Source organism: Lynx rufus, unplaced genomic scaffold (assembly GCF_022079265.1).
Source record: "Lynx rufus isolate CCGP_SWC_20201006 ecotype Redwood Valley unplaced genomic scaffold, mLynRuf1.p SCAF_1, whole genome shotgun sequence".
Taxonomy (NCBI): domain Eukaryota; kingdom Metazoa; phylum Chordata; class Mammalia; order Carnivora; family Felidae; genus Lynx; species Lynx rufus.
The window spans coordinates 78,567,399-78,580,178 of record NW_025814823.1 but is presented as its reverse complement, the minus strand read 5'-3'; the positions used below and the strand labels follow the sequence as shown (position 1 = coordinate 78,580,178).

At 41.4% G+C, this 12,780-nt stretch overlaps 1 protein-coding gene across 2 annotated transcripts; it reads left to right on the top strand.

The window, feature by feature from the left end:
- The first annotated feature begins 121 nt into the window (after nucleotides 1–121).
- LIG4 (DNA ligase 4) lies at nucleotides 122–10,282 on the top strand. 2 transcript variants are annotated; one of them, XM_047081753.1, is made up of 2 exons: nucleotides 122–203; nucleotides 6,436–10,282. In XM_047081753.1, the coding sequence occupies exon 2, from the start codon at nucleotides 6,464–6,466 to the stop codon at nucleotides 9,197–9,199; it is 2,736 nt and encodes a 911-aa protein (XP_046937709.1). In that variant the 5' UTR covers nucleotides 122–203; nucleotides 6,436–6,463; the 3' UTR covers nucleotides 9,200–10,282. The 2 variants fall into 2 exon arrangements, with proteins under 2 accessions (XP_046937709.1, XP_046937707.1); XM_047081751.1 differs by lacking the exon at nucleotides 122–203 and adding an exon at nucleotides 2,550–2,723.
- The last annotated feature ends 2,498 nt before the right edge of the window (nucleotides 10,283–12,780 follow it).

The following is a 12,780-nucleotide window of genomic DNA, read 5'->3' as shown; positions in this document are numbered from 1 at the left end:
CTCCTAGTGGGAACCCGGCCCGCCCTCCCGGGCATGCGCACAAACCACAGTCGGGGGAGTCCCCGGCGACGGTGGCCGGCACGGACAAGATACGTTGGAGCCTGGCCGCCGGCACGCTGGAACTCGAGGTGGGCGACCGGACCCGGCGGCTTCTGAGCCCGGGGCACCTGGAGGCCTCCTGCCCATCATCCGAGGCCCCCAGGGTGAGTGTTGGTAACGCACCAGATTTCCCTTTGGGACACAGCTCTAAGCGTGTACACAGATTAGGATTAATTACCTAAGACAGCGTGTCTGGCCAATCGAGTTAGGAGGGGTATGTACCGTGCGTTCGGGTGCTTCCTTAAAAACGCATCCGTAACTTATTTTGTTTCTGTTTTCTCCCAACCCAGCCCACCCCTACCTCTATCAGAATGGACCTTCACGGGCAGATGGAGGTTTTGTGAGGCCTGAACGTGAGGAGATTTAGAGGGCCTTCCAAAGAACAGGAATGGAAAATTATCTTACTTTTGCAACTTTTCCAAAAGCACAAGACCAGGGAACACTGCTAGAGCCCAGGGCCTGGGACGTGTCCACACAAAGGGGCCCTTGAAGCTGGTGCTTCATTACCTTCACTTTCCCAAGGCACCAAGTTGTACTAAATTGTTTATCTACAGATGTCTAATCCCCCCCCCCCCCCCCGCCTTGGTCATTCCCCATTCTCTGTCCCCTATTTTATATATACAAAGAATATTTCATATTTAAAAAACAAGACAAAACAAAACAAAACAAAACAAAAAACATGTATCTTGCCGTCAGATGGAGAGCTCCAGGTCAAAGCCAGGCTCTCGATATTAGCTTCTTGTTGTTTGTCACCTGATAAATGCCAGGCACTAAGATAGACCACTTAACGTAAATAAACTAATAGTCACAGCAACTTTAGAAGATACTTAATGAAAAACCCTTGATTATCTTTGAATCAATGATTAGAAAGGCTAAAATATCATGGACTAGGATTTGAATCAGTTTGGAGTTTGGTTTCATAATCCATGGTTCCTCTCTTCCATCAGTAATACAAAGTGCAAACTCTGACATTATAGGAGCTCAGTAGATGCTGAACAAAGTATAAATGTGCAAAAATGCCTTCATAAGATGGACTCTTGTGGGGGGGTCCGTTACCAACATTGTTGGGTGCTACTCCAAAATAAATTGATAATTCAGTTGAATAGTAGTTGGAGAAATTACCATCAAAAGAGTATCATGTGACTTGTAAACTTCATAGCTGATTTCAGAGAAATATTTGGATAACTTAGGTGCATTCGACATAAAAGGAAATTAATTGAATGTTGTTGGGCTAAGTCTAGCTCTGCTACAAACAAATGCTGTGAATTAAATAAGTGACAGTTTTGTAAAATGAGATTTTTGAACATTAGACAACCCCAAAGGGCACTTAGTAGCTCTAAAATGTTCTCAGAGACTGTTGCAGCAAAATATCACTTTCTTAAAATATCACCCCTTGAAGCAACAGTATTTTATGGCAAGAGGAAATAACTCCCAAAGGTGTTTCCACCGTCATGGATAATTTTTCAGTTCTCCATGAAAGAAGACAAACCAAAATATTAGTAGAAATCAACAGTTCCTGGAACATAAGGACTGTTTGTTTTTATCTCAATCTTGAATGCCTAGCAAATTACTATATCATGGTTGGTGCTCAGTGAAGATTTGCCAAATAATTTTATTTTGACTCCTTGGACAGACACTAGAAGAATCCATAGTTGATTTCCAGGCATGCAACTCTTTATGTCTGTATTATGAATTATATATTATGTATTTTTATGAATTATGTATTATTTCTGTATTAGGAGACAAGAACTCACATCCCAGCTGTACCATCATGAGAAACAAATAGGAAAGGACAGCCTTAAGCAATTTTGCACAAGCCTATTTTTCCATTTAAATGAAACGTCTGATGTTTGGGGAGGCAAGATGCCCTTTTCAGTTATGGGCACTTTCACAAGCAACCGATGAGATGAGTATTGGTACAGTTTACATAACAGCAAACAGAACTCTATGAGGCTGTCACTTGCTAGTGAGCAGACCAAGGCCAGGGAAGACTCAGGTTCACATTCCAAGGAAGGAGCCAGTGCACAAAGTGCTCTTGGGAGACAAAATCCTCGCTCAGACAAAATCCACTCTCATGGGTGAAGCACTGGCAAAGAGCACCTGCTGCTTTGGGAGGCTAACAGGAGTTGTATTTGTGGTCACGCTGCCACCAGGCTCCCTGGAGTCCTCCTCAGCCATGCAAGGCGGACCAGTACCCAACCCGAACGTCACTGCGCGTGCGCACATCATCCCTGTGCCCTCAAGGCCCGCAGATGCGACTGCGCCTGCGCAAGCATCTTCACGGTGTCAGGGCCTCCCCGGCCTTAAGTGGAGATTGCGTCTGCGCCAGGAACAGCTGGGGGAACCGGCTCCCTGGGCTGCGGCTTCCGGTTTGGAGAAGGCACCTGGGGCTTCGCGTCCTGTGGGGTGTTTGTGCGACTGCGCGGCCCGGGAGGGGGTTCGGAGTCCCCGGAGCGAACGGGGGTGGGGTACGTTTGGCAGACAGACACTGGGCTGGGGTGACCCAAGCCGGAGGGGACCACCCCGCGTCTTTTCGGCCCACCGACTGCTTATAGTCTTTAAAGTTTTTTTCTTGTTTCGGGACAGGAAGTCTTTCGGCCCATTCGCCCCGGCTGGAGTCGCAGGTGAGGGTTCGCGGGCCGCCCTGGCGACCGCGCTGCGGTGGAAGCCGGGTCTTTGGTTCGGGGTTCTGGGTCTAGACCCGCACCCTTGGGATGCGAGGGCGAGGGGCCTGCCTCTTGGGAACGCAGCTGGTTGCTGTGATGCTGTGGTTGCGGACTGTCTGTTCTGGGGACCCCCTCCCCCCAAGCCGGTGCGAGTTCACCCCGGATCCGTTGCGGGTTTTATTTGCGGGGTTGGGGGAGTGGTGTGGACCCCTCCAGAGATTTTGCAGGCCTGTCCCGGTGCAGTTGGAGAGAGATACAGTATCCTTAGAGAGAACCACCTTATTTCTCTTCTTACTTTTGGTCTTCTGTCAACCTCCTGGCTCCCACAGCCTTCTGGCTTTTTCCTATCACAAGTTTCTCTCCGTTTAGAGTCTCCCCAAATATCACAAGTGTATAAAGGCTGCTGTAAACCCCTTGTCTCACAGGGAAGCACATCTTCTTGAAGGGGCTGCAGGAGGAAACTTAAATTGTACCAGTCACTTTCTCTGCAGTAAAATAGCACTAAAGCATCCTATTCACTGAATGCAACCTTGCTGGTATGTTTCATTGTGTCACTTTAGGATAATATAGGCAGTTGCTGAATGGACGATGAGTCATTATTGTAATATCAATGATCTGTATTCATTCTCTTGAAAGTTGCTTATTCTTTATCAAAAAGCGAATCATATCCCTCCCTTATTTCCTTAATATTTTATAATATTTAAATTTTTTTTAACGTTTTTATTTATTTTTGAGACAGAGAGAGACAGAGCATGAACGGGGGAGGAGCAGAGAGAGAGGGAGACACAGAATCGGAAGCAGGCTCCAGGCTCTGAGCCATCAGCCCAGAGCCCGACGCGGGGCTCGAACTCACAGACTGTGAGATCGTGACCTGAGCCGAAGTCGGACGCTTAACCGACTGAGCCACCCAGGCGCCCCGATTTTATAATATTTATATTTTAAGTGTTACTTGCGTCAACAAGTAGTATAGTCGTAAAATTGATCAAGGATTTACCAGCTACCAACTACTGTGTTAAGCACCTTATGTAAATTATCTGAGTTCATCCTCCTGTTACCATCTGCAGTTATTAACCCCATTTTTCACTTAAGGACACTGACTCTCCGAGAAATTAAGTGGTTTCCCCATGTCACACAGCTGTTAAGTTTTGAGTCTAGAATTGAACTAACATTGGACTCTGTGAAGCCTGAACCCTAACCACAAACCACAAGTCAAAAACATCAACTAACAAACCCAGAATCCAGAAGATAAAATTAGGGAACATGTAAAAGCAGTGGTACAATTTTAATGAGTAAAAATATTTAAACCTGTTCATTTGTTACTAGTTTTGGAATCCTTGTTGTATTTATAGCAGTTTTGGCATACATGGGTGTCCGCCCCATTACCTAGATTTCAGTGTTGTTATAAAGTAATTTGAGTCTTTGCCTGGAACTTGTTGAAGGAAACTGAGACCAAGTAGAATATTCAGATAGATCAGAAACTGTATTCCCACCTTGTACATTCAAAGAAGAATTTCTCAACATTCTTCATTTTTTTAGACATCATATATGGATTGTAAATATAACATTATATACCACAGCGTACTGACTTAAGGGGGCATGTTTTGCGAAGTAAGACAGTAAACATAAGCAGGTGGTTCAGTCCGTTATGCTGATAAGACACCTCAAGAGGAAGCAGTTACTGTATTCAAAGACAAAAGTCTCAGGAAAGTTGTCTCTCATGGGTTTATTTCTTGGTCTTAACTGACCCGACAGAAGTTGAGTTTCCTTTGTTAGGAATTCGACTGAGAAGTGGAGCCTTTTCCCCTAAAGGCCACCAAATGGCTGTTGTGGAACTTGCCCTGTGCAGTCATAGCTGCTAAATGGTTTTGACCAGACTGAATCCCACCAGGCATAGTGGGGAGTGAATGCAATCAGCCCCTGGCCTTTTCTCGTGTGCTTTTCCAGGAACTCCACTCTAGATGTTGAGTAATTCGTTCAGCAAACAAACCTACTAAGTGCCAGGCACTACTGACACAAATTACAACTCCTGACCTCAGGAGACTGGTGGGGTAGTAACGGCTGTACCATAACCAGCCATGTGATTTCTTACGCCAGATGTTAGGCAATGTAGCCTGGTACTGATGGTGCCTGTGGCTTGTTTGCTGCTGTGGGGGAATCTCACCGTCCCTGAGACCGCTATGGGGCTCCCTCCTCCCTGTGCAGCTGCTCTGAGGCTTGACGGGGATGTACCAGGAGGTGTCTGAAACCACAAGATAAAACATGGTTTTTATTCCCAGAACACACATTTTACGTGAAGTCTTTGGTTTTTTTGGAGAGTGCGTGTGTGTGCGGAAGAGAGGCAGAAGGAGAGAGAATCTTAAACAGGCTCCACGCTCAGCATGGAGCCCGACACGGGGCTGGGTTTCACGACCCTGAGATCATGACCTGAGCCGAAATCAAGAGTTGGATGCTCAGCTGACTGAGCCACCCAGGAGCCCCTTCTTGAAGTCTTTTTTGGAAAAGTTAGTTGATTTTAGTGTTCTATGGTTTACATCACATAGTAGCTCTGATATCTTATAGACTCTAATAGGACTTGCATGAATATTTGAAACTTTAAGGAAATTTCACACTTGTGGTGACCACTTTAGGAAATAGTCTAGACCCTAGCCCAGCAAGGTACTCATTATTTCCTCTGACTTTAGAAGATACTTCAGTGGACAACTGTCTCGTGACAATTTACTTTTGTTGCAGCACTTAGCATTTTGTAATTAGTTCCATCATACCCCCCTTTTCTTTACAGAACATATGCTCTCTTAAAGCAGAAACATAGCACGGTGCCTGGTGGATATGTGCTCGGTGAATTGTTAGGGGTAACAGGCATGAGATGAGAATATGAACCCAAAAAATGTACTACTGAATTTAAATTTATGAAGCTGTAAACAGTTAGACAAAATAGAAGAGGTAAGTCAAGTAAGGATTTCAGGTGGAAGTTGTTTTGAGTTGGGTTTTGAATATTGATTGGAATGATTGGGTAAAGCTAGTGGTGATGTGAAAGTGAACACAGACAGACATAGGCTTTGTTTGGCCTAAAGAAGAAGGTAGTTGTTTTTGGGGTTTTTTTTGTTTGTTTTTTGGGCTTTTTTTTTTTTTTTTGTGGTGAACTCCTACCTGTGTAGGAGTCCAAACTTCCTGCAAAGCCAAATTCAATTCCATGAGCTGGTGGTTTGTTAGAAACATCTGTTTCTGAGGCTGTGTGGTAGTCTGACAGAAAAAGAGGAGAAATAAAAGGAAAGGCCTTACCTCAGAAGGCCAGAAATGAAATGCATTGAGCCTTCTTTTTCTGTTGTTATTCTTTTGCATCATGCACTGAATAAGGAACGGAATAGTTAATTCAATAGAAGTTGGAGTTTACGGAGAAAGACGAGGTAGTCGATTTCAATATTGCTAATGTAGTGAGTGGGGCTGCTGATACTTTTAGTAATAAATACGGAATAGAATTGAAGTAAAGTAGTTGATTTTCATTAAATGTAGAGGTGGAAAAGGGACAGAATTTATAAGCATTGATTCACTTTCATTTTGCAAATGTTGATAAATCTTTTATCACGAACGAAGCACTGTCTGTGAAGTCTTTACGTTAAATATTCAGTTGAAGTTTATCTTTGACTTAAAGTTCTTCTTTTTTCCTTATTAGCTAAACCAGAGGATTCCACATCGCTTCTATGGCTACCCCACAGACTTCACAAACTGTTGCGTCTCACGTTCCTTTTGCAGATTTATGTTCAACTTTAGAACGAATACAGAAAAGTAAAGGACGGGCAGAAAAAATCAGACACTTCAGGGAATTTTTAGATTCTTGGAGAAGATTTCATGATGCCCTTCATAAGAACCAAAAAGATGTCAGGGACTCTTTTTATCCAGCAATGAGACTTATTCTCCCTCAGCTCGAAAGAGAAAGAATGGCCTATGGAATCAAAGAAACCATGCTTGCTAAACTTTATATTGAATTGCTTAATTTACCTAGAGAAGGAAAAGATGCCCTTAAGCTTTTAAATTACAGGACACCCACTGGAACTCGTGGAGATGCTGGAGACTTTGCGATGATTGCCTATTTCGTGTTGAAACCAAGATGTTTGCAGAAAGGAAGTTTAACAGTACAGCAAGTAAATGACCTTTTAGACTCAATTGCCAGCAATAATTCTGCCAGAAGAAAGGACCTAATAAAAAAGAGTCTTCTTCAGCTTATAAGTCAGAGTTCAGCACTGGAACAAAAGTGGCTTATACGGATGATAGTAAAGGACTTGAAACTTGGCTTTAGTGAGCAATCTGTATTTTCTGCTTTCCACAATGATGCTGCCGAGTTGCATAATGTCACCACAGATCTTGAAAAAGTCTGTAGGCAACTGCACGATCCTTCCGTCGGACTTAGTGATATTTCTATCACTTTATTCTCTGCCTTTAAACCAATGCTGGCTGCCATAGCAGATATTGAGAGAATTGAGAAGGACATGAAACACCAGAGTTTCTACATTGAGACCAAGCTAGACGGTGAGCGTATGCAAATGCACAAGGATGGGGATGTGTATCAGTACTTCTCCCGGAACGGGTTTAACTATACAGATCAGTTTGGAGATTCTCCACGGGAAGGCTCTCTTACACCATTCATTCACAGTGCATTCAAAACAGACGTGCAAACCTGTATCCTGGATGGTGAGATGATGGCCTTCAACCCTAATACACAAACTTTTATGCAAAAGGGGAATAAGTTCGATATCAAGAGAATGGTGGAAGATTCCGATCTGCAAACTTGTTACTGTGTTTTTGACGTACTGATGGTTAATAATAAAAAGCTAGGGCGTGAGACCCTGAAAAAGAGGTACGACATTCTCACTAGTGTTTTTACACCAATACCAGGTAGGATAGACATAGTGCAAAAAACACAAGCTCATACAAAGAAAGAAGTAATTGATGCTTTGAATGAAGCAATAGACAAAAGAGAAGAGGGAATCATGATCAAACATCCTCTATCCATTTACAAGCCAGACAAAAGAGGTGAAGGATGGTTAAAAATTAAACCAGAGTATGTCGATGGGTTGATGGATGAACTGGACACCTTAATTGTGGGGGGCTATTGGGGTAAAGGTTCGCGAGGCGGAATGATGTCTCATTTTCTGTGTGCTGTAGCAGAGAAACCTCCTCCTGGTGAAAAACCCTCCATGTTTCACACTCTCTGTCGTGTTGGTTCAGGTTATACCATGAAAGAACTGTATGATCTGGGTTTGAAATTGGCCAAGCATTGGAAGCCTTTTCATAAAAAAGCTCCACCAAGTAGTATCTTATGTGGAACAGAGAAGCCAGAAGTGTACATTGAGCCTTGTCATTCTGTCATCGTTCAGATTAAAGCAACAGAGATCGTCCCCAGTGAGATGTATAAAACTGGCTGCACCTTGCGTTTCCCCCGAATTGAAAAGATCAGAGAAGACAAAGAGTGGTATGAATGTACCACCCTAGATGACTTAGAACAACTTCGAGGGAAAGCATCTGGAAAGCTTGCGTCCAAACACCTTTATGTCGGTGGTGATGATGAACCACAAGAGAAGAGGCGGAAAGCTGCCCCAAGGATCAAGAAAGTTGTTGGAATCATTGAGCACCTAAAAGCACCTAACCTTTCTAATGTAAACAAAGTTTCTAATGTATTTGAAGATGTGGAGTTTTGTGTTATGAGTGGAACAAACAGCCATCCAAAGCCCGATCTGGAGAACAGACTTGCGGAATTTGGTGGTTATATAGTACAAAATCCAGGCCCAGACACCTACTGTGTGATTGCAGGGTCCGAGAACATCAGGGTGAAAAACATAATTTCTTCCAATGAACATGATGTTGTCAAGCCTGAGTGGCTGTTAGAGTGTTTTAAGACCAAAAGCTGTGTTCCATGGCAACCTCGCTTTATGATTCATATGTGCCCATCAACGAAGCAGCATTTTGCCCGTGAATATGATTGTTATGGTGATAGTTATTTCGTTGATACAGATTTGAACCAACTGAAAGAAGTGTTCTCAGGAATTAAAAATTCCGGCGAACAAAGTTCTGGAGAAACAGCTTCCATGATTGCTAATTTAGAATATCGATATTCCTGGGACCACTCCCCACTCAGTATGTTTCGACACCACATTATTTATTTGGACTTGTATGCTGTTGTTAATGACCTGAGTACCAAAATCGAGGGGACGAGGTTAGCTTTTACAGCTTTGGAACTTCGATTTCATGGAGCAAAAGTAGTTTCTTGTTTAGCTCAGGGAGTGTCTCATGTAATCATTGGGGAGGATCATAGTCGTGTTGCAGATTTGAAAGCTTTTCGAAGAACTCTTAAGAGAAAATTTAAAATCCTGCAACAAGATTGGGTAACTGATTCAATAGACAAGTGTGAATTGCAGGAGGAAAATCAGTATTTGGTTTAAAGCTAGCTTTTCTAGTGAGGAAAGCCTGTGATCTGGTGGACACGTCGTAACAGGTGGTAAAGATAAAATTTTAAACTACATTTTGTTTTTATCCCTTCAAATTTATGCTTAAATGGTATTATTAGAATAGGAAAACAATATTTTTAAGTTTTGAGATAGGTAAGACCCTGAATAGCCCAAAGCCAAGAAAGAAAAAAATCTTTTAGCAGTGTAATATTTGATGACTTTTAAAACCAAGATGAAATAAACAGTTTAAAGAAGAGGTGTTGATATAATATCCCTATAGAAATCTAGAATTTTGACTCCAATATTAATAAAATACATTCAGAAGCTTTTAGAGTCATTAAAAGCATTGATCTAAATGGATTTTCTGGAGTCAAATAAAAATTTTAATAGTTGTTATATAATAAAGCATTGCAAGAAAGAAGAATTGTTATAGTTAGACTTGTAAAAATATATCTTAAATTGAAGACTAAAATTCTTTTAAGTTTGAAATGTTGTAAACAAATTTGTTTTTTAGGGTTAAGGGCAAGCTCATAAATGAAACCTGTTATTGATGTAACTAGGTAAATTAGGGGAAATTGAATGAGACTTGATGGTCTAAAAACTTAAAATTAGATCAGTTTGATTAAAAGAAACTTACCATTTTGCAAGTATTGGGCCCACATTTATTGTTTCTCTAAAATAGAGCATGTTTCAAAGACCATGTTTTTATGTGAACTTTACTCCAAGATGAATAGTATTCACAAAGAGTGATTTTCCTAGATGTAATCCACATGTCAAAATAGCCTGTGTTGGGACTTTCATTACAGAGAGGTAAATTGCTCTATTTAAAATGATTTTTATCTTAGGTTATTTAAATTCAGTGTATATAATATATATTTTGTCTGGATTTATATACTAAATTTTGGAATACAGTGTATTCATTATGAAAAATATATTTTCATGACACCTCTGAAATACTTAAAATATGGAACCCAAGGAACTGTGTATAGATTATTTGTATGTAGTTTTAGATTTTATTGAAATGGTGTAACAAATGTAATTTTATTTCTTAATTTAAATAAAATATTTAATATGCTATTGAAATTTATGGTGGTTGATGGATTGATTGATTTTGAGAGGGAGCACGAGCTTGAGCCAGAGAGGAGGAGAGAGGGAATCCCAAACAGGCTCCACGTTGTCAGCACAGAGCACGATGCAGGGCTCCAACTCAGGAACTGTGAGGTCATGACCTCAGGTGAAATCAAGAGTCAGATGCTTAACCAACTGAGCCACCCCTATGATGTATTTATTTTGAGACAATTTGTAATAGTTATTTCAATCAGATTAGATACTATGGTATCTATAATTTTTGACTGATTCAAATCAGGTTCCTATTTGAGGTCCTTTGTGTTTCATATTATTGAATGAACTTTATTAAAAATTTAAACTTGGGGCACCTGGGTGATACAGTTGGTTAAGCATCCGACTTTGGCTCAGGTCATGATCTCACGGTTGATGAGTTTGAGCCCCACGTCAGGGCTGTGCTGACAGCTCAGAGCCTGGAGCCTGCTTAGGATTGTGTGTCTCCCTCTCTCTGCCCCTCCCATGCTCATGTGTGCGCTCTCTCTCTCTCTCTCTCTCTCAAAAAGAAAATTAAAAAAAAATTAAAAATGCATTAAAAATTAAATGTGCATATTTTTATAATACCTAGTGAGAAAAACTACAAAATAGATAACCAGTAAGTGCAGTGGAAAGAAAAGTACATAATTTTACCACCAAAGACAATAACATTCAGTACTTCAGGTTTTTGATGGTAAGGAAAGCACAAAACACGGATTTACAGTGTAACAGAAAAGTGTAAAACTATAATGTTTTATTTGATCAGCTTTTCTCAGTGGGAGAATTTACAGGCAGGCCACTAAAATATGCCTACATCACTTTAAATTGCTGTTCACTATACCATTGAATGTAGTGTAATGTGTTCAGCTAGCCCATTATTGTTCGACTTCTAGGTTATTTGACCTTGCCACCTTTTTGTTTTCCTAACGAATATTGTAATCAATCTGTACTGTAGTCTGTGTGTTCTAGTCCTGTTTTTTTCTTATACATCCTTAGAATGGAATTGCTGATTCAAAGGTACATATTTTTTATTTATTTTTTAAATTTTTTTTAACGTTTATTTATTTTTGAGACAGACACAGAGCATGAACAGGGGAGGGGCAGAGAGAGAGGGAGACACAGAATGCGAAACAGGCTCCAGGCTCTGAGCTGTCAGCACAGAGCCCGACGCGGGGCCTGAACTCACGGACCGCGAGATCATGACCTGAGCCGAAGTCGGACGCTTAACCGACCAAGCCACCCAGGCGCCCCCAAAGGTACATATTTTTTTAGTAAATGGATACGCATTTCAAAAACTTGGCAAAATGCCTTTCTAGATTCTTCTCTTTCCCATCTCTAAATGTTGGGGAGTTCATTTTCTTAGTACTGGACCTGTTTTCTGTCTTTACTCACTCTCTACACATTCTCATCCATCCCCTGACTTTAAATATGCTGATAACGCCCATGTATTTTTAGCCCTGGTTTCTTTGCTGAACTCACGTTCGTGTATGTATCCACATAATGTCTCCACATGAAGTCTAATGAGCCTCTCGTACTTAATGTGTCTAACTAGAACTATAAAATATTTCTCATAGAAAACATTTTAAAATATGAAAGAGAATGGCGTAATGAATGCACGTGCTCACCACTCAGTCTGAACAACTGTCCTATTTACAGACCTCAGGATTATTTTGCAGTCATTTAGATTACCTAACAATTCACAAGTGTTCTGTTCAGAACTCTGGATTTCCGCAATACACTTAACGTTCCTCCCCAGTGTTCCCCTCCTCACAAAATGGTGCATCTATTCACCCAGCTGCTCAAGCTGAAAACCATGCTGTCATCCTTGGTTCCGTCTGTTCTCATGTTTCCAATTCACAGAAAATCTTGTTGCCTGGAGCTTCCAAATAATCCAGAATATGACCTGTCACCACTTTTCCCAGTAACCTGCCACCATTATTCACAGACCACCATCACCTTCTCACTGGCCTTCCCTTTTGCACTCTTACTCCACTACTGTCAGCTCTCGAGGACACTCACTTTTACTTTCAAAGATGCAGTCAATTCATGTTCCTCCACTAACCAAAACTACTGAATCCCCATCACTCATAACTTCCAAAGTCATAAATGGTCCATTGGAGGTGGCCCCGATTACCCATCTTCTGTTAGCTCTCTGACTTGATTTCCTATCACTTACCCCCTTGCTCACCACACTGTAGTCTCATCGGTCTGTGTGCTTTTTCCTTGAACTTCATTCAGGGCTGGTGTATGCTCCCCCACCCACACCCCAACACCATCCCTTCATTCTGCCTTATTTTTTCCAAAGCACTGCACCTTTATTTCCTACCACTAGAATAGAAACTCCGTGAATGAAGTCATTCGGTATGTTTTGTTCACTGTTGTAATTGGTCACTCAATAAATATTAATGGAATAAATTCTCTGAATTATACTGAAAAGCCTACTTTGCTCTTCTCCAAGTCTATGTGTTCTTGCCAGA